The sequence below is a fragment of the Falco naumanni genome, chromosome 1, assembly GCF_017639655.2.
Source record: "Falco naumanni isolate bFalNau1 chromosome 1, bFalNau1.pat, whole genome shotgun sequence".
Classification (NCBI taxonomy): Eukaryota; Metazoa; Chordata; class Aves; order Falconiformes; family Falconidae; genus Falco; species Falco naumanni.
In genome coordinates, this window is record NC_054054.1 from 44,433,937 (window position 1) to 44,459,516 (window position 25,580).

The following is a 25,580-nucleotide window of genomic DNA, read 5'->3' on the forward strand; positions in this document are numbered from 1 at the left end:
GCCTCCCACCGCGGCGCGCCCCGCGTCAGGGACAGCCAGCCGCCGGCGGCGGGGCGGGACATTTGCATACCGCCGGCTCCTTCCCCTCTGATTGGACACGCCGCGCGTCACTCTCAGCGGCGAGCGGCCGCACCCCTGGCGGAACGGAAGGGCGGGCGGGCGCCGCGCACGCGCGCCGCGCCGTTACGGGCGGTGGGGGGGGGCGGAGGCAGGCGGCGCTGGCAGTTACCGCGCACGGCGCCTTCCCGCAGCCTGCCCCCGGCCGCCGCCGGCTCCGAGGCCATGCTGCGGGCGTGTCACCGAGCGGGGGTCGCTGTGGCCGCGCAGGTGAGCGGGGCGGCGGGCGGCGCGCAGCCCTGAGGGAGCCACCTGCGCTGTTGTTCGCCCTCCGGCTGGCGAGGCCTGGCCGCCCGCCTTCTCAGGGACCGGGCTGGCCCGGGCTGTGCCGAGCCCGTTGGCGGGGGCGAGTGGGGACAGCGCGGAGCGATGAGGCGGGGCATGAGGCGCCGCGCGCCTTCTAACCGCGGCTCGGTCTTCTCTGAATGACTCGGCACGCGCGGGCCGCGATTGGCTGCTCGGCGTTTGAGGGGCGGCCGCGAGTGCCAACAGGGCGCCGGGGCGGGCGGGGGCTGGGCGCTGGTAAGGCGGGTTGTACTACGGGTCCCGGCGTGCAGCGCGGCAGCCCGGTGCGCTCGGGGAGGCGCGCCGCCCGCAAGGCACGCTGGTCTTTGTAGTCCGTTGCGGGCGTCCAACGGGCCGGCGTCCCCTGAGGGGCGGGGCGTGCCGCGGTGCATGCTGGAGGCCGTAGTCTCCTCAGCCGGGCCGGGCTCGCCACCGCCTCTCCCGCCGGTGCTGCCCCCGGGGCAGTGCTGGGCGGCAGCGGCCGCTGCCCGGAGGAGCTGCAGGGCTCGGCGGGGGCACACAGCCGGCCGGCTTCTCGGTGGTGGGGTGGCCGGGCCCGCTCGCTGGTGGAGAAGGACGTGACCTTGCCTTCCCTGCTGCGGCCTCCCTTGCGCCTCCCCGGCCTGCGGCACCCGGTACCTCACAGCCCTGCCCCGCTTTGACCCCAGCGGGTGTGCCCGGCCGGCCCTGTCGTTAACGAGGGGGGTCCCGGTGCTCGGGGTAACGTCAGCTTGCGGGTGCGAGGGGGCTTGCAGTACTGAGTGGCCGTTATGGGAGTCCTTTAGTCCTCAAAAAGGAGAGAATATGCAATGCTATGGGACAAGTGCCCGTTGGACCTATTTTGGGGACCTTTGCCCTTCCTCATCAGCAGAGATGAGGGTGATGATATGCTACAGAGCATTTTTAAAGTGGTTGGCCAACTTTAAGAAGCTACAGGGGCTTATAGGTGAGGGTGACTTCTCTGCTAAGGCCCCAGCTTGTGTTTCAGGTGTCTGCTTAACAGTAACAAAAAATAATCTGATTAGATCACTTTTATCCTCTGCTCTAAATTCCATTGTTCATTACTTTGTTCACACAGTTCAGCAAAGGAAAAGCTGTGTGTTCATCCCCCAGTGACTTTGTAGTTGAGGGGAAAACACTCTAAAGCTAGCAACCTTTTTCACCACATCAGCTGGCGTTTCCTCTGCTGCGTTTTAAGTCGGGAGAGTTCTCTGGGCCAGATCATCTGATGCCCGCTAAAATAAGGCTCTGAGTTTACAAGCCTGTGGAAGGTTTTAGCTGGGAGTTGAGAAGCCAGAAAACAGGCTTTCGCGGATGTTTATTATTTAGGACTATTTGCATATATTTAGCCTTCAAAAGAATGTGTCTGGAATGACTGTACAGCACTGGAAAAGCCACTGATGCACTTTGCAGCTTGGAAACGTGTCTTCGGTCTGTAAACATTGATGGAATAACTGTGCAAACAGATGCCACAGCACACTGTGAAGTTTGGTGTCTGTATCCTTGCTGTTTCCTTACTTCCAGAAAGAACTTAATTTTTTTCCTTTATCCCTATTCATGTTTTCTGATGAGACCGAATACAACAAAGATTTAGTTTGAACAGCAAAAGTGGGCATGCAATGTGTCCAGGTTTCAGCCACAATAATTTCTTATACGTTTTGCTTCATTTTTATTGATATCGAGAGGAAGCTTTGTGGCACACTGTGGTGTATACACATGAAGGCTGTGGCTGAGCCCATGGACTTTCTGCAGCTAAAACTTGTTTCTTTTTGGCTAACGAAAGAGCCAGAAACTGGAAATAAGACACTAATGTTTTGTAGTACTTGTTTTGCAAGAGGTGCACAACTGTGGACTCCAATCAAGAAGCGCTAACCTGATCTGAGATGATACTAGGTAGCTTTTCCACAAGTAGTGAAAACTCCCATCATGGAAGTAAGACCCTCTGGCTACTGAGAGTTTTTTGGGCAGATGCTGATGTCAGTCTTGAAAGGGGCACTAGCATGGTGACAGCAGGATGCTCCGTCTGGCTGTGCTGCCTGTTGCCTGGCTAATAAGGGAAGGCATCCTTGCTGCCTGCATCCTCCTGCCTGAGAGACCACATTCAACAGACACATTCTTGCTGGAGCAGCAGCATTGGTTTATTCACCATTCCAGCTCTGGTGATCCCCAGGCAGCTGCAATTACACAGTTTTTGTATTTTATTATCCATCTTCCATTTTCTTGGCTTTCCTACCCCTTCAGCACTCTTGTCCCTCTTTTTTTTTATTTTGATATGAGACTTGCTGTGTCTCATGTCATGGTCAGGAGTTTCTCTGTTAGCTAAAGCTCAGGCCAGAGCCTTGTCATCTGCCTGCAGACCTGACGGTGGCATTGTTGTGAGTGATGACACCTCACTGGTACCTTACTATTCAGCTAGTAAAACTTAATTGTTTTGCTTTGATATAGCCTACAAAGAAATGTGTGGCTTTTTGTTGTGGTTGTTTTTTGTAGTTTTTTTGGGGTTTTTTTTTTGTGTTTTTTTTTTTAACATTGGGAGTTACAATGCTTTACAAATGGAAATAAACCCTTTTTACATATCTGTTATATGGAAGCTCCCAGTGAGGCAAGTCTGCTTCTGTTTTGTGATATTAAGAGACTCCAGTTGTCTAAGGAGAGCTGGACATGGTCAGTACTGTGGGGTAACAGGTCCTTGATGATGCTTGGTTGCATGAGCAGAGAGCTGAGAAACGGAGTGTGGCTGGATGGGGACAGCAAAGCAACTGCTTGCTTCCCAAAGCCAGAGCAGTGTGAAGGTTTAAGTATGGAAAAATCTCAGTAGAGGTCTTGTAGTGAGACTGGGAAAAATGCTGTCCTCTTCTCTGTGAGCTGTGTGCGTGGAGGATTGGTAAGCTTGTTAACAGGTGAATTGAAGTTGTGGCTTTGTGAGAAGCAGGTCTTCATCACAGTGATTTCATAAATGTTTTCAGCTGCATGTACAGTGCTGCAGAGAGACTCTTCTTCCCTTACTTGGAGTATTTCTGTAGTTTTCTTTGAAAAAAAAACAACTCAAACAGCTTTTTGTAAAAAGGAATGCTATTTGGCAGAAGTCTTGAATGATGGGAAATAAAAAATTAAGGAGTTCTGTGGTCAGATGTCCCTGTTACACCTAACCTCTGTCATTACGAAGATGAATTTCCTCTAAAGTTTCTGGTTTGCTTTTTCTGTTTAAGTACATAAACCCCATGTAGCAGAAAACTGTATGTGTCTTGCGGGCTTATTCTTTGCAAATTCTGAGGCAAGATGCTTGAGCCTGCTGACCAGGAGATGTTTAGCTGCGACTGGATGAATGCAGAGGATGGTGTGTCTGTATCTGGTTATTTGAAGTGATGTGTGAAGTACAAGCCTGCAAGGCAGAGTATGGTATTTAATGATGTTCTGCTGTGCCTGTCCTGAGTGCTTTGCCAGGGTGAGCCCGTGTGGATAACCTGAAATGCTAGACTCATTGGGGCTCTTGATATTAACCAGAGTGAAGGTATGATGTACCCTGCAAAGTGATTCTCATGGTGATAAATTAGCAGGTAATTAATGTAAAATAATAAGCATTTAAGAAGTATGTGGAACAGCATGTAGAACTGCTTGAAGAGGAGAACAAAACGGCAACAGCTGTTGTTGTTTTGTAGTGCCCTTGCTAGAGGGATCTGTGCTGTCTGTGTGTTGTCTTATCCAAAAGGTTTTCTCTATCTTCTCTTCTGCAGGACAGCAAGCGGTTTATTTCTACTTTTACAGGGCATAGAAAAGCATATGCAATGTATTTCTTCCAAATCCTTTGAGGCATTATTACAAATAAATAACAGGGGTCTAAAATATGACAAATGCATGGGAATTATGCAAAGGGTAGGTTAGAAACTATCTGTAAGTTTCCAAACTACGGTGATAAAGCAAATATAAGCAATATCATGATGGCCAAAAGAGAGCAAAATATGCTTCTTTTAAAAACCTTATTTTTAATAAAAATCAGTGATTTTTGGAGGTAGTAGTTGTATATTTGGATGTGAGGGAGGAAAATTAGACTTGGGCTTCTGTTCATAAAACATTGATACCTAAAGGTTTCAGGTTGCTGTTCCCTGGTCAGCTCCAGTAATTTCTGTTTGTTGCAGTATCTTGAAAGAAAGAGCTGGTGGGGACTTCACTGGGGTTTAGTTATCACCCCCATACGTGTACACTAGTGGGAGAAACCAACATCATAGATTTAGCACCTGCATTTTCGTTCCTCTTATCTTGATGAATGATAAATAAAAATGAAGATTTGGCTAGTTGTAAAACAGCCCTGCTTGGAAGGGACCTCAAAAGATCATCTGGTCCAAAGAATATCTGAACTAAAAACCAGTAATTCCACCCAAAAAAGGCCCTCCTGGTGTACAAAGTTTAAGTGCTGAACTAGGAGAAACAGGTTTTCTCCCCTGTCCTTCTAGCTCCCTAAGCGTAGCCTGTTCCTAATTGTGGGGACAGATGTGTTTACTGAAGGTGGGAGAACTAAATGGGTACGGTGGTGTTTGCCATCACTAGGTGTGAGTAGGGGTTTTAGCCAATGTGAAAATGGGTGAACTGGCCCAGGCATCAAGGTTACAGCTGTGGCAGCCTCCAGGATCACCTAGAAGGCAAGTCCAGCCCAAGCAAGATGTGGGAGTGAGTTGCTGTAAGCACCCTCTTGCTGTGGCTGGTGGGGACAGGGTGAGATAACCTCCAGAAAGCCTGGCGAGGGGCTTGGGAGTGACAGCTTATATCCAGTTGAGATTTAGGCAAAATAACATACAGCCAAAGTGTTGGAAGGGACTGAAAGTTCAGTCTGACCTGATCCACAGAAGATAACTTTTTTTTCTTATTATTTTATTGGATTGAACTGTATGCGTAGTGCTGAAATAATTTGCTCATTCTATGCTTCATGGTGTAATAGGGACCTGTTGAGAGTCAGGAGCACACTGAGCAGGCAATTACAAAATTATTTAAGAGGCTTTTATTAGTGAAGTTCCCCTTGAAAGAAGCAGTGAAGCCTCAGTGTGTGCTTCTGCGGCGATCAAGTCTAATAATTGAAAATATTACAGAATTTATTATTTGGTTGCCTGTTCTATCCATTGTAATGAGAAAATCAACCACAGAGCACAGCTAGGGCTTGTGAAGGTCTCAAGGGTAAGAAGAGCATGTTTCCTGTTGCTGTACACATGCTTCTGTTACTAATTAAAAATGGTTTGGCTGCCTTTCTGGAAAGAATAAGAATTCAGTGTTCCTGCCTATCCTCTCTACACTGTTGGACAAGGATGGAACCTAAACCACAAGAACTGTAATTTTTACATATTGCCGTATGCAGAAGGAAATAGAGAAACTTATCTTCTAGGGTTCTGTTGTAGTGAAGCATCTTCAAGTTTTCTTTTTGTTTTTAAAGAAAAATTTCCTAGCAAAAATATCTCCAGCATGGGAAAATTTATTTTTGTGCCATGTACACTGATTTTCTGTGAGTCCTGTATTTCTCTTTTAGCGATTCTTGTGGGGGGCGAAAAAAACACCTGAGGGGGACAGCATTTTTCCTTCTGTAGGCTACAGCAGCTTAACCGGTCTTTCTGGTAAATCTTAATTCTCAGCTAAAATATAAAGGAGATAAAAATCTTGGGTAATCTTATTTCTGTTAAGTAGAATATAATGAAATATCATTCTTCATATAGTGATTTAATTTATATTATAATCCGAAGTCTATCTGGAAAGTGTATGCATTGTTAATTCTTTTAAAGAGGAAGTCTTGGTTTGCAAGCTTAAAGACAACCGCTTATATGTCTTCAGAAATAGAAATAGTTTTAGGTATTAAATATAGGTTTTCATAGTTTTAAGTATTTCAGTAACTGCTGTTGTCTTCTGCACTGCTCGCAGCCAAGCTGTTCTAGCACATGATTGTTGAAGAGAATCTGAACATCTGAACTAATGCAGTTGTCCTGCCCAGACGGGAGGTGGGGAACATAAATAGGCAAAATAAATGCATAAGCTGGGGTAGGTTTTAGGTTTGGTTTAGTTGGGGGGGGGGGGGGTGGGTGTTGGCTTGTTTTTCAAAATGCCTGATTACTTCTTAAATCTTAACCTATGAGCTGCATGTGAGAAAGCTCATCATCTTTGTTCAGGGAAAACAAACCCCAGCATCACTGCCCTAGTGCCAGCTGCTGGTTTCCTTCAGAGGGTGTGCAAGATGGGGTGATGGAGCAAACGATCCAATACCGCTGTTGAGGTGAAGGGATGTTTAAATGTGCTCACTGCTTAACTCTTGCCTCCTTTACCCCTTGCAGAATAGCCGGTGTGGGAGAGCGTCACTCCGTCCATTACAACTGTACCGTGGATATGCTACCCCCTCGGGAGAGTCTGGGTACGTAGAAGGTTTTGAAGGGTGGAATTGGTTCTTCTGTTGTGTTGAGCAAGAGGGAATCTGCTCCTTAGTGTCAAACGAGAGCGTATTGGTAGCAGTGGGATGGTTTTTTTTTGTGTTGAGTAACTCTTATTCTCATGGTGTTGTGTGTTCCTTGTTTGATTCAGTTGGGTTTGAAGGAAGCTAATCAACATGATCAGTATTTACTAGGAAGGTTGTGGGTTCCTGTCTTATCTTTTGATTAGTCATGAACCAGTACGGTACCAGGGTTTTGCTGATGCTGAAAGTCGTTTTAAAAAACCACTTCAAAACCCAGTAGGCACTGGGTTTGTTGTCAAACTTCTGGAACGGAGTGGTTGTCCCCAGCCGTAAGCTTAAGACTCACAGTTTGATGTTTATCCTGTAATACAATTCACATAACTTTCACTCTTCTTTCCCCCTCAGTGTCTCTGTAGGCAAAGTCATTGGTGCAGGTGTCCTGTTTGTGGGTGGAGGAGTAGGTGGAACCGTCCTATATGCCAGCTATGACACGCAGTTCCGGGAGAGCGTAGAGAAGGCTGTTCCCTACTCTGATAAACTCTTTGAGATGGCACTTGGTCCTGCATCTTACAGTGCACCGATGCCAAAGAAACCGGTAAGTGTTTCCCATTCACCCCTACCCTTTCAGTTTCCTTATTTTTTAAAGAGAGCATCTGCTCTTAGTTCTCAAATTCTGATTCATTTTGCTGTGTGATAAGAATTTAAGAATTTTTAAGAAATCTTAAATTAAGAAGTTTTAAGAATTATGAACTGAGGCACTATTTCATGCTGCATAACAGTGATGCTTGTACATTTGCCATCATCATCTTGCGATTGTGGTCTTTGGGTTGTGAAACTTATTTTTACTTGTGATGTAGCAGGATTAGAAAACTTACTGTAAGCTGAAATTTATTTTAAAGAGGACTGAGAACGTTTTTGAATGGTATAGAGCCATGCATAAGCATCATACTTTGAAATCTTGGTGACATGACCCTGCAGAAAGGCTGACCTGATACTGCCTTCAGCACAGCTCTGGAAATTGAATTTGGAAGTTTCTGTGTTCCTGCGTCTGAAAACAAACACTTTCCAATTATCCAAGAATGCCAGAAAGCTGCTCTGGCTGTAATTGTCCTGAGCTTTCAGGAGCCATTTGACCTTCAAGAAACCTGAAGTATTTTAAACTGGAGTTTAAGAAAGCTGTTCTTAATGAATGGGAGAATATCAATTAACCAAGACTGTATCTATTCTGGTTTTAGCTCACTTGACATGCAATCATCCAAGCTCTTAATGTCTCCCAGGCACTAGTAAATTTTGTAAAATGGACTTGTCAGTTGACAAAGTTACCACCTGCCCAGTCATGGTCCTGACTCACATGCTTTCATTTTTGCCTGGTGGCTTTGCATGGTGAATATTAAAGGATTAATATCATAAAACCTCGCAAAATATTTGAGTAAGTGTTTGTCTGCCCCGAACACTAGCATCTGGATCCTTTCAAAGGGAAATCAGTGAAGTCATGCATGCCTGTCAACCCCACACCATGCCTGTAGCATCTTCTGTTCAGTGATATCCAGGCAAAATCATCATGTTTGTTCTTTTTTAAAAACATATCTTTAATTATGTAGTCACATATCTTTAAAAAAATTATGTATTTTTTTCCACTCAACTTCCAAAGAAACTGCCTAGAAACTGGACAGGCTGGGAGGGGTGATTCCCATAATCAACTGAACTGATTTAAGATATACCTGTATAGACTAAATAATGTCCAAGGGGAAATAATCAAATTTCAGACCTTCACGTGCATGTGATTGTTACAGTTTCTGCATTATCTGTAGTGTCCAGCGCACTCAGAAGTGTTTGGAGTATTTGGGACATGGAATTACTTGGTTTTTATGCATACCTTAGTATTTGTTTGTCATGAAAACTGCACTACTACACCTTCTGTTTTGGAGAGGTGAAAACTGTAGATTCCTTCTAAACTAAAAATCAAAGCAATAAATGGTAATGGCCTTGCTACTGTTTTCATGTGTACCTTGAAGTTTAAATTTCTAATACAGTTGTCTGGATATGAGATGTTCTTTTCTGTTATAATGGGATCGATGAGACACAAGCTGTTTGGAAAACTGATGATGTTTCTTATTCTTGACTTTTCAAGATACAGCAAGGTCCACTGAAGATCTCATCTGTAGCAGAAGTAATGAAAGAGTCTAAACAACCTGCTACCAAATCCCAGATAAGCAAAACAGAAGCTGTTGCTCCTTCGGAAGAAAAAGAAGGTAAATGTATAGAATGTCATGTAGTGAGAAGCAAAGGACCCAATGATCTCCTATATCATACTGGCTAGGGTAGGTTAAAGTAGTCCTTTGGAATTATTGAAGATGAGTAAATTGTTATTTCTTAGAATTAATGTTATTTTCTTTTCAGTCATAAGTTGGTGTTTGGTTTTTTTTTTGTTGTTGTTGTTGTTTTTCTCCTAAAATGCCATTGGCTTTTTTTGGCTATTTTTTATGAAATTTATTTACTTCATAGAATATTTGGTATCAAAGGTAAACAATTACTATCCTGCATATTTTAGATTTGAGACTCAGAAGGAAGAGCACTGTGGGTGTTGGACTCTGAGGCCATTTACCTCTTCTTGCAAGCGCAAGAAGCTTAATTTTACACAATTACTGAGCTACTCTAAAGGCAGATCAAATGGAACTGGTTTAGAAAGGAGCACTTATGTCATCTTTTTACGTTTATCTCTCCTGGCCACGTGTGTGTGTATGTGTAATATTTGGTTGCAGTTTGTCCAGGAAATTCTCTTTTTCTGGGAATAATATCAGTCTCCAAACCATATGTTTCTACAGAGGGGAAAAAAAAAAAAAGTCTTACATCTCTGTTCTTACATTGTAGCGCATGTATACTGACTGGTTTTCTTCTGTAACTATCGAACAGCAGGCAAGGCTGCAGCACAGATCATCTCTGCAACAGGTGTAGCCGTGTCGATGCCGGCTCCGGGGATACAGACCCAAGAAGGTGAAAAAGATCATATGAACACAATGAAGAAAAGCAAAATCCTGTAGCTTCAAGTGCATAAATTCTTACTTGTGTGTTGGTATTTGTCAGTTTTAAAGGTGTGATTCTTTGTGTCTTTCACAGAAGAAAACTTCCATCATCTATTAATAGATTTTTTTTTTTAAACACGCTGAGAAGCTGAGATTGATGCTAGGACAGGTATAGGTGTGAATGCAAGAGGAAAGCCTGCCTTCATGCTGAACTGGAACTTGTGCGGTCCAGTTTGCCTCTGCTCTTTGTGGCTTTCTGATTGCTGTTCAGAAAAGTGTGTCTGCCCAGAGCCAAGCAAAGGCACTGCATTTATTGTTTAGCTCAGCAAGAAACACTAGCTTCTATATGATAGTCTTTTTCTATACAGTAGTGTCTTCCGGATGAGATTATATTGATTTCTTTATGTATGAACACATCTCCTAAAAACGTATGCCAGCAGTAAGTGAAGATGTTCCTCAGAGTTAGCATCAGCGTTATTAAAGGGTAACCTGATAGGTTTTGTTGCAGCTTGAGGCTGAGAGGTCTGGAGTCTCTCCTCAGTGCAAATGTAAACTTAGGTTAGTGCTCACTCTTACAGGCATTTTGAGTAGCCTTAGGCTAGGCAATAGAGTATAATTGTGATTCACTAATCTTTATTTTGTCTGGACTCTAAGCATGCCAGAGGAGAACTGAAAAAAAACAGAGGTTCACTTAAAACTTAGACTTGGCTCCATAAGTGTATTTTGCTTCTTGCTTTGCCTTTCACTTCTGAATCTTGTGTATTTTTGTAATTCGACAACATAAAATCTACAGATGCATGTGAGGTATCCATACTACTACCTTTAAGATGTGAGACAGGCCTTTGTAATTATGGGTATAAAAACCGCTTGAAGTAGTTTCATCATGGCTTCATGCAGAAGATTTATAAAGTGATACAGACTATAAAAATTAGTTTTCAAAAGAAAATTACTTCCCTACAAGTAATCCACATTCTAATTTGGACTCTCCGCTTAAACAGTTGGTTTTTTTTTAACTTCTGAATAGGTAAAGAACATGAAGGTTCCCATGCTATAAAAGAACGGTCACCAGAAGAAGTTGCAGCCCGGCTTGCCCAGCAAGACAAAGAAGAGCAAGAGAAGATAGCAGGTAAGTCCATACTGTTAGTTTTGCTGTAGGCATTGTATGTGACAGTAGATTTGTTGGACTGTATTAAGTTCAGAGTTCGAAGTTAGTCATGCACCTCTTTGTTGTTGTCCCTGTGTTGTGTTGGCAGAATGAGTGGTGTTGAAGCTTCTTCCACTCACTAACAGGTAACTAAGAGGTAAATTACGGAAAATTTTGGATTGGAATGGACCTCCAAGGTCTGTAGTTTTATCCCCCTGCTTGGAGAGTTGGGGCAGGTTACAGTAGGATGGACTGTTTTGGTTGGAAGGGACCTATAATGATCATCCAGTCCAACTGCCAGTCCAGGGCTGCCCAAGTTAAAGCATGGTGTTAAGGGACAGGCCTGGGGCATCGACTGCCTCTCTAGGAAGCCTGCTCCAGTGTTCAACCACCCTCTAAAAGTATAATGATCCTTCTGGAGGAAGGTTGCTCAAGGCTTCTCCTCTGGATGTGTGAAGCTCTGCAAGGATAGAGATTTTTCCACTTCTCTGAGCAGGTTTGCCAGCACTTCTTACAATGCAGAACTTGGTAACATCCAATTAATTTTTCTTGCTGCACTTGGATCTGTTGCCTCTTGCCCTTTCTCTGGGCACCTCTGAGAAATCTGGTTCAATGTCTTCTGTAACACCCCTTTAGGTGTGGAAGGCATCACTAAAGATACCCCTTCAGCTTCTGTTCTTTAGGCCAGAAGCAGCCTAAATCCCTCAGCCTGTCATCTGTCATGTGCTCCCATCCCCTAACCACCGCAGTGCCTCTCCGCTGTTCTTCCCCAGTTTGGTTGCGTCTTTCTTATACTGAGGCTCACAAATGCGACACTGTAGCCCAGTTGTGGTCTTGTAAGTGCCAATTAGAGGGAAACCATTCCTTTGCTTGATCTGTAGGGTGTGTGTTTGTTTGATGCAGCCCTGTTCACAGGACTCATTGCTGCAGAGCATGCTGTAGACCCGTGTTCAGTTTGCCATCTTCTGGGGTCCTCAGGTCCTTGTCTACTGAGCTGCTGCAGACCTGTTCGGTAGTGGTTCAGGGATGGTGTTTCAAGGCTCTGGGAAGAGTTGCCTGTAGGTTCTGGGTTGGGAACTATGACAGTTCCTTGCCTGGGTCCTAACTCAGACCTATTAATCCAGCTGTATTACTGAGAGGTGGTCTGGCTTTTCCTGTGTCCCAAAACTCACGTTCTCTGTGTGTGTCTTGCTCAAAACAATGAGTTTTGCATCCCCCCCCTCGCTCCCCACTTGGTTTGTTAGATTTTAAATACTTCTGGGCTGTTGTTTGGTCTTGGTTTGGCTGCAGCATGATTGTTTAATCAAGATTTTTGGGTCCTTGCCTGGTTTGTCTGAGGGGAAGCCAGAAAAATAGAGACATTTTTTTGGTAGATGGTGTTTCGCTGTCTAGCATACCTGGGCAATCTGTAGCCAGCTACCTTGATACTTTCCTTCTGAAAGCAAACACAGCTCAAGCCGTGGATTGCTTGCAGTGTGAGAAAGCTTCCGTGTCCTCCTTCAGCTGGTGATGATGAGGACGAGGGAGACTGTCCTCTTGGAGAAATGGATGGGTATTGAAGGATGACTTCTGACTTGGCAGCGCAGGGACTGCTGACTGCAGTGGTTCTGCAGACCTTCTGCGGTGAGGGAAGGAGTCTTTGGGGTGGTTGGGCTAGAGGCATTGACTACAAGGATGCTGAACAGAAGCTGCATTTAAAGTAAGTGAAAGTTTACTGTTAACATAGGTGTAGCCAACGAAAATAGGCTTGAGAGGGAGTTTAACAGTACTGAGGCCACTTACTGGACCTGCTTCAGCTTGCTGTGGGAGCTACGGCCTGTTTCATTCTGTAACTCTTCCTGCTTGGAAAGGGCTGATGGTGGCACAGGTGCTGGCGCAGTGTGCTGTGTCTGACCTGACCTGTCTGACCACTGTGCACATAGACGGGGTGTTGGCAGACTCACTCTCAGCCTTTCCTCAGAGTGCTTTGGTCCTCAGCCAGAGTCTGAGCCTCCAGCTGTTGCACAGGAGGGATGAGGAGGATCCACAAGCCTGGACTTAATGGCCTTGGAGTAGACTTGTGGTCTGCTGCTGCTTGCTCATGTTCAGAGCTTTGTGTGGTGTAGAAGAGCAGCTTGAACAGAAACAAGAGGCTTGTCATTAGCTGTTTGCTTCGTACAAGGACTTGTTTCTGCAAGTGAAGAAGTTGAGATGTTACACGGAAAAAATCTGGAGGATTATTTACTGGAAAGGTGGATTTACTTACCCCACTACTTAGAAATGTGTCTGGTTCCAGGAAGGCAGACATTGCTCACTCAGATCAACCATTCTGGTTTGGTTGCAGCTTGACTAATTAATAGCCCATTTGTGCTTCTGTACCAATAGGAACAGGTAGCAGAGGCCACCGCCTTCTTGGCTAGGAAGGTTAACTCTATTTGGAATATATTTTCCTTGTGGAAGATAGGAAAATTACTTGTTTTCTCTTAATGACCATTATAACAAGTGAAGATGAGATCTACCTACTGGACTAAATGCACCCTGCTGCAGAAACATGGCAAAGGTTTTCTGTTGAGTAGTTTTATTGCTGTAAGTCCAGACGTGCGCCTCAATACCCCTTTTCTAAGTAAGGGGTGAGTTTTGGTGACCTTTCTTCTTCTGTAGGCTGCGATGTAGTTCCCAAACTGACCAACTCTTTCAGATCATAGAAAATGTAAGGAGATGCAGAGGATGTAACATTATTTTACTAAATATAAACTCTTTTCCTTGTAGTTTTATTGACTTTTTTTTGTTTTTCCCAGCCCTTGCAGCAACTCTAGAAGGAGCCCTAAGCACAACTGCTCGTGTAACCCTTCAGGCCATTACTGCCCAGGAGTCTGCTGTGCAAGCAGTGAATGCCCATTCACAAATACTGAAGGAGGCTATGGATGATTCTGAGGTAGACTGCACAAACCGGGGCAAATTCTTTTTTTTTTTTTTGCATTGTGTTCAGAAAAACTTTTAATCTCACAATTAAAAATTAATTTGGAAGCTTTTCTTGCAGTGCCTTTTATCACAGTTTTAACTAATCTTTCCACTTGTGAAATGTGGTGTGGTTGAATAATACAGTGGTTCTGCTTTTGAATTTTAGTTGTTTTTTTCCCCCAGTTCCTTTCTTTCTCTTTTGCAAAAAGAAAAGTTCAAGTTAATGCATTCATAGTCTTCACGTTACATTTTAATTCATTGTATTTTAATTCCCAAGCCCCTTTTTTTACCTAGGTATAGTTGGGTTATCATGCTGTCCACTCTGATAATTCCATTGAACTATTCCCTTTGCCAAAATCTTCTTGCTGGACTGTTTGTTTCTCGTCTGGAAATGAGTAGGGGATGTATGAGTGATCCCACTCATGGTTCTGGTGTGCTAATGACAGGGTTTGTGTGGAATTGGTACTGCCTATTCAGTTCTGGAGTACAGGATATAATTCAGTTAATTGAGCTGGGGTATGTGGGCAACTAAACAAGCAGTTGAGATTTAATCTAGTAGTTAGTAAAAAAAGTGTAAGCGTTTGCTTTTAAGCTTAAGTATTAAGCTTTAAAATTAAGCAACTCTAAGTATTAAGCTTAAAAGCAATTTAAATGTATTGCAGTACTTCAGTACACATAGAGATTTCCTCTGAAACCATTGTGGCACCATAATGAGCCTCACGCAAACTCTTCTGTGTGGACAAATGGCTGTTGCTCAGGTGGGAAAAAACTATTAAGAATCAAACAAAACCAAAACAAAATGTTGGAAGAGAAGAATAATTTGTAAACGCTTTTACCGACTGCTGTGCTGTTCTGTTGGTAAAACAGAAGAGTGTTGCTCAATCTCAGTGAAATGTGTGGTGACATATGAATCTCTACAGGCTTTCCTTTCTGATAACTCTCTTTATTTAATGATTGTAATGACCCTAATTGGGAATCTGTGCTTAGGCTGCTGGGGAGAAGAAATCATCTCAGTGGCGCACTCTGGAAGAAGCGCTGAAGGATCGGAGGAGAGCAGTGGATGAAGCTGCCGATGCTCTTCTGAAAGCCAAGTAAGTTCCTTGGGTTTTAAGGCTTATTGAGTGGTAAGTGTGCGTTGCCCATGCAGGGGCTGGCAGACAAGTATGCAGTCACCTGTGTTCATATTAAACTGACAGTTGTGCCAAAAAAAAAAAAAAGGGTTTAATGCACTAATGAATATTTTAATTTGCAACACGTACATCTTGGGTGCCTGTGCACATAGTCCTCAGTGTACCAAAGAGTCTGATACAGTCCTATTATTCTTTTTAAAAACTTTATCTCCTTATTACTTATCTATAGTGTTGGTTGGTAAATCAAGTAAAATTCAAAAAAATCCACAATCCTTCTAGTATTATTTTTGGATAATTTTGTCATATATAAAATCTATTGTAAGAACTCCATGACTGCACTCTTTGGGTATTGAGTCAGTAACATGACTAGCTGATTTTAGTTGTAAAGAAAAATGAAACCTTACAGCGTCATTTGGCAGTTCCATCTGTCAGCAGAGTTGCTTTGGAGGTTAGATTTTTACTAAGCCCATGGCTAAGAAAAACTTGAATTCTGCAGTGGAGCACTGCTGGTAAGCTGAGGTTCTGTGTGAACCACATTGATGTGCGTTCAGTCTGGTGCATGGACTCATTGCATAGAGATTATAGCAGCAAAAATGAGATGACAGATCTCTCCAAGATGACCTTGTAATGAGGATAGAAATAAATATGGAAACCCTTTGATGTTTCTGAGGCTAATAGGGCAGCATCATCCTTGAAGCTGTGCAGTTGCTATTAAAGTTATAAACTTATCTTTGAAGTTGCTGTGCTGACTAAAAACCATTAGGAGGTCAGTGCAAACCCCAGGTGTGCCAGCTTTCATTCTCTATTGCTCTACTGGATGCCTTTGCTTTTGTTTACTTATTAATTTATTTTAAAACTTGTTCCTTATTCCAGTGAGGTCGTTAGAAACCTCCCTTGGTTTGAATGGATTTGGAAAAGGAACGCTTTTTCACTTCTTCCTTTATTTCCAGTTATGCTAGAAGAAAGTGGTTCTTTCTTAATTACAAAAAAAAAATAATCTATCTTTACAGAGCTCTATAAATTTTCTCCCATCCTCACTTATCTCCACCAGTCACCATGTCCAAAACACTTCTGCAAGAGTAAGCAGTCTATATTAAAAATGTTTCCTTGATAGTCTGTTACGTGATGGAAGTGTCTGCCTTCTAATACTAACTTAGTTTTACTAATATTAACTCCTTTCAGTTAACTTTCTTTCATCTTCCCCCTCCAGCTGAGTCTTCAGTACTAATTGCAGTAGAAGTATTTCTCATTTTATGTGGAATAGACACATTGACATCTTTAGGTTTCAGGCTGTGGGGAAAAAAATAATCTTTAATCGCAGCCTCTTGGCCATAGAGCTGGTAGATGGGGAAACACCAGTAGAGTTATCCAGTAGATTTTCCTGTAAATACAGACAGCATAAAGTAAACATTTCTTTGGGGTTATGGCATGACACCTGCATGCATTATAATTAGAACCTTCTTCTCTTTCCAGAGAAGAGTTAGAGAAGATGAAAGGCGTCATCGAGAATGCCAAGAAGTCTCAGATTGCAGGAGCCAAATCTCATATTATTGCTGCAGAAGAAAATCTTCATCATATGATAGTTGATTTGGACAATGTAGTGAAAAAGGTAATGCTTCCACAGACTGTCTGTAATTGCCATTAGAGTAAAGGCTAATTGGCAGCTTGCGCAGACCTCCCATTCCCAAATTCTCTGTAGCAGGTTAAATATTTCAAAAGTGTTAATTCCATTGTGTTTTAGCTACACTCGGTCTTTGAGCTGATTGTACTACCATTAGTCAGGCATGACAAGGTCTTTGTGAGAACCTGGAACTCTGTCCTGAAAAAGTCTCCAGCCAGCTTGAATGGTGTCAGCCCTTTCTGTGGGCAACCCGTAGCTCTCTTCATTTGATTCCGAGAGGAATTGAGAGTACGAGGTTAGGGAGGAGCAGGAGCAATGTGCGCTAATGACTTGGTGGATAAATCACTTGAAAGCTCAGAAGACCAGGGAAGAAATGTGAAATTTATCTCCCTTTGCAGGACAGCTGATAATTTATCAGGTGTGGTTTTGAGTGAATTTAGCCTAATAGTGGAAGCACCAGAACTTGCTGATGAGGGCAGCTGTCACAGGATTAGTTTACTAGGCCTATACGACAGCTGTAAGCAGAGATAAAGAGCTAGAGATCTTTAAATATATAAACTGAATTTAAGGTACTCTTTTGGTCCTGTCTAGGCTGCAGATTGGCTGTCTAGTTCCAGTGTGCTATAATTACTGTATGTGAGAAATTTGATATCGCAGGGTGGGGTTTTTTCTCTTCCAAGTGAGTTTGCTTTGGTTGGGCTGGAGGGTAACGAAATCTGCCACAAACCCAGGGCCTGGCTTTAAATTATGTATGCCTCCGATTTCAATACTTGCCTTGAAAAATAATCTCGTTTTTGTTTGTTACAGGTTCAGGCAGCACAGTCTGAGGCCAAGATAGTAGCTCAATATCATGAGCTTGTGGCTACAGCTAGGGAAGAGTTTCAGCGAGAGCTTGACAGTATCACCCCTGACGTGCAGCCTGGCTGGAAGGGGCTAAGTAAGTCTCTGATGGCAGGGTTACTTCAGGCTTGTAACATGCCAGTCTCTTTGGTTTCTGTTGTTTATGGAACTACAGCCACTGAATTGAATGTCCAGCGTCCTGATTTCCATGTTGTTTGGTTGGTTTGAAGTGAAAATCAGTCCACAAGGCTCTTCATAACACCTGCTTGAGATTATTTTAATGAATTCTCGAAACAACCTGTGCTGTACTGAAAGTTTCACAAAATGTAGCTCTTGTATGATAAATATCACGTAGTTGTTTCAACATCTCTTCCCTCCTGGTATTCCAGGAAGAGAGCCAGGTCACTCCAGATCTGGATCAAATCAGTGTTGCTCCATCACCACTCCCTGGGATTATAGGTTACAACACACCACTATACAGGGTGATAAAAGAACTCCTCGAATTTCTCTAGATCATCACTGAAATGAGAGATATACTGAAAGAGAGAGTACGTTGTTCATACCCTACCTACCCCAGTATATATTACTTCTACAGTAACTACTATTACTTCTACTGACATGGTAACTTAGCTTGAACAATAGCCAGTGTTGCACAAAAGCAGGGAGGGAATAGGCATCAGGGGTTTTGATGCTATTACTACTACAGTGCTTTGCCTGAGATGATCTTATGAGCTTGTATTTATTTGAGGTGCTTGGGTTTTCCAACTTGAGCTCTTTTCTGCTTTCCTTATAACAGAAAAAAGGGTGAAATGTGATTCAAAAGCATAGTTAGACAGTTTCTCGTTTCTCTCTTACTAGAGGAATAAATGTATTACCTTCAGCTGCTGGAAATGTTCATACACCGTAGCGCTGCAGAAAAGGAGTTGGTCTTACGATGAAATTGTTATGGTTTAACAACTAGCTCACCCACAGTAATCCCCTTTGCACCTTCCGTGCCCACAGGTACCGTTACTTACCTGTATTTCTGTTTTAAAGATAAGCAAAGGTGCAGAAGGAGCCGTGCGCATATGCCATTACTGTGGGTAAGCTACTGCAAGAACTCAAGTGTCGTAGGTCCATGGAGTGGTTATCGCCTGTTGTAGTTAAAAAAAATTAATTCCCTAAAAAACATTTCCCAGATACTTCCAGTCAGGGTTTTTACATAAATTGTGATCTCCAGACTTTTCTAGCCTCAGCGTTCAGAGGGAGCTGTCATGACTTTATTTCTGAGTTACAAGATGTGATAACTACTGTTTGGAAGTGGTGTTAATACTGCCTTTGTAGTTTTCTTGAAGTATACTATGAAGAATTACAACGTGCTCTTTCTTAATGCTGCTTTATGCTTTAGAAAGGTGGACCTTAGTCCACAAAGTAATTTTCCTAGCTAAATGAATACAGATCTCTGGAATGATCAGTTTTTGTTTAAAAAACAACAAACAACCACCCACCCAGTACATGTGGTGAAAACATTTTAAATTAACAAGTCATTTGCAGAGTTTGCTTTTGGGGAATTAGTTTTGAAGAAAAAAATTTACTTGGGCACCCTGGAGATGCAGCTGCTTTTCCATGTACAGGATGAAGGGACAATCTCTTGACTTTTGTGATCACTGCCCTTTTGAGGGAGGAAAGGGAGTCTGATAGCTTCCATGCACTCAGTTTCATACCGATGAGACCTACTGAAGTATATGGGACTGACCTGTTTGGGTCTGTGACTCACTGGTGCTTGGGAATTTGTTTCTTAACCAACCGCTTCTGATTTATAAGAACCTAGAAATGTCAGACTAAAATTTCCAGTGTCCTGTTGCACTTCTCTACTTCAGACTTGTATTCCTTGCTTTGGCTAAACTTCAGCGTCAATCTGTGGGTTTCCACAAGTGATTTTAATGGTTGGGATGTTTTGGGCTACATCTTGCCTGTAATACAAACTTTCATACTCGACGTACTGTTCTTCCTGAATTCCTAAAAACTTGGACTCATGTTTGTCACTGTAGATAAGAGGCTTTTCATTTTCTATTTTACTTTTGGGTGACTGACTTGCTGTAGTGAATGTGCATTAACTCTTCCAACCTCTCCTCTTTCTGTTGCAGAGATAACTGACTTAGGTGAGTTACGGTAACTTGTTCTGGTCTTGTGAGTGTCCTCCCTTCTCTTTGTCCTTTTTCGTGTTTGTGTGGTATGTGGCTTTAAATTACAGCCAGTATCAACAAAGGGGTGACATGTGGCATTCCTGAAACATTGCAGGCTGAGGTATGCTTTGGGATCCTTTCCACTAATTTGGCATGTCTAGCTTAAACCACAGACTTTGGCAGCACTTTGCAGGTCGGTGTGATTGCTGGTTCGTGAAAGCCAGGTTTAACTTCTCTTTGTGAATTTAAGCCAGTCGATGCGTGCTGCTGAGATTCCAATGAGGAACAGAAATGCTGGCTAGTGCTGGTTAGGCTGTGCAGTGGTGTTTGTCCTCAAGGAGGCCCACCTGGCAGCAGTCCTGGCCTGAGAGAGGTTGCTGGAGGCACCAGCTTCTGCTGAGGCCACTGAAATGTCTGGGTACTTTGTATGCTTGAAAAGCCACGCAGGGCCGCTCTGAGCTGTGTCACCAAACCCAGATGCATTTAACCTGAAGTTGGCTTGGTTCTCCAAATCTAATCTTCACGACTGATTTTTAGATGTGTTGGTTAACTTGTTGATTCTGTTTTTCCCCCCTTTTGATTAAAGAAACGTAATTTAAAACCGGAGTGCAGTAAAACCTCGTTCTGTCTGTAGCAAAGTTCAACAGCTGAGCTTAGTGCTGCTGATCAGCTTCCCCGCTGGACACACGAGCACCATTGCGCTGAGCCCTCCTGTGCCATTCCTTTCCCCAGCACTCCACAGCGGGATGGCTGAAGGACTGTGGAATTTCACTTCCTTCAGATCCTGCAGGAACATTTTCCCGAGTAGTGCCTAGTTTTCCATACAGGCAATTTAGCTGGTAGCCAGTGCCAAACGAGCTGCGGCACTTTACAGAGCCTATGCCATTCTCAGGCCATGAAATCTCAGATCACCAAATGCTGCAGGTGTAACTTGTGTCGACCTCCTCTCTCAGCAGAGAAATGGCAAACTTCTTAGCCAATATAGTGTGGTTGTGACCCCTGCTGCACTCCGAGTAGACAAACCTGAAAGGTACAAACTGGGGCAAGAAATCTGATGGGGAGCAGTTGGTCTGGAGGATGGTTGAAGAGTGAGTGTAATTCTGGCTCTCACAGTGAGTTCAGTGTTCCCAGGATCAAATTTCCGTAAGCTTGTACCCAGCTGATGCTCAGGGGGGTTTAGATATCCTGCTGCCCTGAGTGCTGTCACAGGGGAAGATACACGGTGGTGTAAAGACCAAGAAATGGACAGAGTGGTCAACAGTCTCCTCTAATTGAGTGTGATCTGGATATGGGAGTGTAAATAATGGCTGTGAGTAATTTCAGAGAAACAAAGATAATTTCTTTCCTGGATAGAAACTACTTGCTTGTAGGTGGGGTTCAGAAGGTGGTATTGGGTGGGCATTAGCACAACTCTAGGGCTTGAGGTGCTCAGAAAAACTTGTCGTAAAACCTGCTCGCTGCTCAGCCGTGTGCAGCCTCGGAGTGCTGGAGTGGGAGGCGGACAAGCACCCTGGTGGCAGTTTCCCTGCAGACCTTCCTAACACTCCGTGTTTCCTTTAGCTGGCCAGTTATCGACGGATGACTTGAATTCTCTTATTGCACACGCCCATCGTCGCATTGACCAGCTAAACAAGGAGCTGGCAGAGCAGCGAGTGAGGGAACAGCAGCACATCGAGTCAGCCCTGGAGAAGCAGAAACTTGAAGATAAAAAGGCGTTTGAGGCAGCTGTGGCTAAAGCACTGGAGCATCACAAAAGTGAGATTGAAATAGAACAGGAGAAAAAGGTAAAGTGGCGTCACACACCCGGGTGAATCTCTGGCTTATAAAGGATGTAGAAGAGCTAAATGGGAGTGCACAGAAGAGCAGCCGGGAAGTTCTGAGTGTTGGGAGACTGCCGATAGGCTGACCCCCAGGCTGAGCATGGAAAGGAGATGTTGAGCAAGGGAACTCCTCCAGAATTCTAATGGAAACACCATGTGGCGAAACAGGGAATGACTTTTCCATGTTTCCTGTCTGCTGTTGGAGATAGGACTACTGGGTCAAAATAGATACTTGATCTGACCCAGCGTGGCCACCTAGGGCTGTGTTGTCCTTCTGTCCTGCCTCCAGGAGGCATCTCCATCCTGTTCTCTTTGCCAGTGGTTTGGGATTTGATTTCTTTCAAAAGGACTATGAAAACTCATGAATTTTAATGCCACTTCCGATGCGAACCAAATGCAATGTACAGATGTAGGAATTTGGGCATTGGAGGTTTTATCTTTTGAGATACCGGATTGCAGCAGACACATGTGCCACATGCTCCTGCTGTTTATGAAAATGGGATTCAACACTGGCTGCTAGCTGAAAAATTTGCACAAATGAGGGGAACTAAGAATGTCACCTATAGCCTGTTAGTTCAGGGCATCACAGTAAGAGGCATTAATTTAGAGCTCTTTTTGAAAGTTGCTTGAACTGTCATCTTTGCATTTAATGGAAGTTTGGAAGTGACACAATCCTTTCTAAAAAAAAAAAAACAGGAAACCAGAAAACTGTTCAACTGCTCCTAAATGAACCTGCACCATGCTCCTTCTGCTAAATTCACTGTTTTATACCAGATCAGGTAAAAGGGGTATGACCATTTTTACCATTTTGTTAGACTGTCTGTTTCGGACAGCATTACAGAGCAGAGGGAACAGGTGAAGTCTGGTTTGGAAGCTGGGTTATAAACACTTGTGTGTTTAGTTTGACACGTTACTGTATTTTTTATATATATACACTACTGTGATAACTGCACTAGTCGGTAACCACCAGTTACTGCCATTATGGATCATGAAGCTCCTCTTTAACAAAGGCTCAGCTATAAAAATGCACCTCAGCAGCTTTTTAAGTTGAAATACGGGCTCTGCCAATGCCACTTCTACAAAATCTGTAAGATGTACCATGTACTGATGTATGATATAATCATAGCATGTGACAAGCTGTTGAAAAATAGCAGTGTAATAACAACGGCTCATGTGTGTACAGGTTGAAGAAGTCCGAGAGGTGATGGAGAGCGAAATGAGGACTCAGCTCCGGCGGCAGGCTGCTGCCCACACAGACCATCTGAGAGATGTTCTTAAGATCCAGGAGCAGGAACTAAAGGTGGAGTTTGAGCAGGTGAGGGAGAAGAGTCCCCAAGGAAATTAGGGGATATTATTTGAACCTTTGCAAAGTGCACACTTCACAAGGCGAGAGTCCTGAACTGTCTTCTGAGAGACTGAAATGTGGGCTGGGGAGGGAGGCCTGCTCTTTGAAGAGATGACAAAGTGCCTGAACACACAGGTTTTATTCAGACTCGCCTTAAGCTTTTGCTATAGGTGAGAAATTTTTGACAGTGTAGTAACTGTTAAATTCACCCTAATAAGGTTTCTTACTGGTATATTGTATTTACTATATGCATTGTCCCAAGCAAGAACAACAGACTTATAGAAACATCTTAAAAATAAGGTAAATGTATTTAAACAGCTGTTTCTGGTCTGATAGGTGTATCTCGCTCTGTTTCAGAACTTATCTGAGAAACTCAGTGAACAAGAAATGCAATTCAGACGCCTTACTCAGGAGCAGCTTGACAACTTCACGTTGGATATAAACACTGCCTACGCCAGGCTGAAAGGAATTGAGCAAGCAGTTGAGAGTGAGCACTGAAATCGCATTTCTTGAACGACTGAAGCTGTGATCCCCAAAGGCCTGTTACCCAAACCTGGGTGCCTGAACCCGGGCTCAGCCTGGGTTTGCCACGGGGCACCCAGCAAATCCCAGCTGCGCGCCTCTAAAGCCGTTGTCTTGTTCCAACCCTGAATTGTGGAACAGACTTGCTTTAAGCTCAAGTGCTGAGGGGGTGGCTGCTTTTGAAAGCAGTGTTTAGAGGGATGGCTTTTGCTGCTTGTATTCAAAACACTCTTCCTGTACGTGTGCCCCAGCTGAGAGTCCTCTTGGTTTATTCTGCAGGTCACGCAGTAGCAGAAGAGGAAGCCAGAAAGGCCCACCAGCTGTGGCTTTCCGTTGAAGCGCTCAAATACTGCATGAAAACAGCCTCCGGGGATAGTCCCACAGAACCACTGGAGAGCGCGGTGAAGGCCATCAAAGCCAGCTGCTCTGATAACGCGTTTACAGAAGCCTTAACAGCAGCTCTCCCTCAGGAGTCTCTGACGCGGGGAGTGTACAGCGAAGAGGCCCTCCGAGCACGTTTCTACACAGTCCAAAAACTGGCCAAACGTGTGGCTATGATCGATGAAACGAGAAACAGCTTGTATCAGTACTTCCTGTCTTACCTGCAGTCGCTGCTTGTGTTTCACCCTCAACAGCTGAAGCCACCTGCCGAGCTCAGCCCTGACGACCTGGATACGTTTAAATTACTGTCTTACGCTTCGTATTGCATCGAACACGGAGATCTGGAGCTGGCGGCTAAATTTGTCAACCAGTTAAGAGGAGAGTCTAGGAGAGTGGCACACGACTGGCTGACCGAAGCTCGAATGACCCTAGAAACAAAACAAATTGTGGATATCTTGACAGCGTATGCCAGTGCTGTGGGGTTAGGAACAACTCAAGTGCAGAGCTAGGATGGTAGGTCTGGAGCCAGTTCAGCAGTTCTTTGTGCCGGAAAGAAATCCCATGATCTTCTAAGGGTGGTAAACCACACTGGTGGCAGGGGCTGGAAACATTAAATCAAAGCACGGGTACTGTCTTGTTTCCTTGCATTGTATTTAACTTCACTTCCTGTTGTATTTTTATTGGTTTTGAGTTACCATGACAACTGATTTCAGGAAGCTTCTCTACAATTTGTGTAAGAATTTTGTTTCCCCATCTTATCAAGCGGGCTTGTGATCCAACCAAAATAATGTTTGTAACCTGCCATTAATGATTTGCCATTTTGTCAGCTGAATAAAACAAGACTTCAACCACTTTCTCCTGCTGTTCAGTCTCCTATATAAACATCACATACAGCTGGGCAGCGTAAAATCAGCCTTTCTCCGTGACCGACCTGAAGAAGTTAAAACTTATCTCTGTTACTCCTTTCACAGAGTGAGAATTCATTGATCTAATACATCTATTCATTAATTTGTAAGAAATTAACATTTCTTGTAACCTGTAAGAAAACCCCCACCCCCCTGTATGAGTACTTAAGCTGGTATCAGAGCACATACTCTGGTGGACTTGTACCCCTCTAGGGTTCTTGTCAGACCAATTTTAGAAGAGCAGGTATTTCTGTCTAGAAGTCAGACTGGTTCAACCACAGGAGCTCATGTAAAGACCCAGCTCCTTCCTTCCTTCTCTTACCTTTCCTTTAAGACTTACCAGTAGAGATTGATCATACTTAGCACTCACTTGCTGAAATGAGTAACTGGCTTTGTCTCCTTGCCGATCCAGTTTGAAACTGTCAGGACAATGCAGCAAAGAGCGCTATCGCTGCCCCCAGAAGCCCTTTGATCTCTCCCTGCACCAGGCTGTCCTGGGAGAAGCATATTGCTTTCTGGAGCAAACCTTGCCTCCAAACAGCTTCACTGCCCCCTCCTGTAATGCGAGGAGCAGTTGACTTCTAGCCTTTCAGCTGTAGTTTGCTCTATCTCCAGCAGCTGTCATTTCCTGAACTCGCTACTGACTTGTCTTGAGGGAACATTCTGCTGCTGAAGTGATCTTACTTGCCCTGCAGCACCACTCATATCAACCATTTTATTTTTCACAAAGGGAATCAACTGTTAATGATTTTTCGCTAGCACCTTGTTTAACTCTCTCAGGAACAAGGCCACTTTTGCTTGTTCAAGAGAAATACCTCAAAAAAACCCCTTCAAGCTTCCTAGACAGGGTGAGAACAGCAGCGCAATGCCGTGAAGGCCAGTTACCTGCAAGGCAGAGCAGGACAGCAGTGTCACCTGTGG

The 25,580-nt window shown here is 43.9% G+C and overlaps 1 protein-coding gene across 2 annotated transcripts; it reads left to right on the forward strand.

Annotated features, from left to right (window-relative positions):
• The first annotated feature begins 175 nt into the window (after positions 1–175).
• Positions 176–24,606, forward strand: IMMT (inner membrane mitochondrial protein). Of its 2 annotated transcripts, XM_040591532.1 has the most exons (15): positions 176–327; positions 6,708–6,784; positions 7,229–7,418; positions 8,955–9,075; positions 9,737–9,817; positions 10,871–10,972; positions 13,768–13,904; positions 14,918–15,021; positions 16,534–16,669; positions 17,489–17,618; positions 19,648–19,662; positions 21,247–21,470; positions 22,690–22,821; positions 23,209–23,338; positions 23,653–24,606. In XM_040591532.1, exons 1-15 carry the CDS (start codon positions 283–285, stop codon positions 24,261–24,263), a joined length of 2,235 nt encoding a protein of 744 aa, XP_040447466.1. In that variant the 5' UTR covers positions 176–282; the 3' UTR covers positions 24,264–24,606. The 2 variants fall into 2 exon arrangements, with proteins under 2 accessions (XP_040447466.1, XP_040447475.1); XM_040591541.1 differs by lacking the exon at positions 19,648–19,662.
• Positions 24,607–25,580: the final 974 nt, after the last annotated feature.

Bases quoted from the DNA above. Each gene is read 5' to 3' on its own strand.
- IMMT (XM_040591532.1), top strand. From the start codon at position 283: ATGCTGCGGGCGTGTCACCGAGCGGGGGTCGCTGTGGCCGCGCAG. The intron at 328-6,707 runs GTGAGCGGGGCG...TACCCCTTGCAG, and splicing joins GGGTCGCTGTGGCCGCGCAG to AATAGCCGGTGTGGGAGAGC. The intron at 16,670-17,488 runs GTAATGCTTCCA...TGTTTGTTACAG, and splicing joins TGGACAATGTAGTGAAAAAG to GTTCAGGCAGCACAGTCTGA.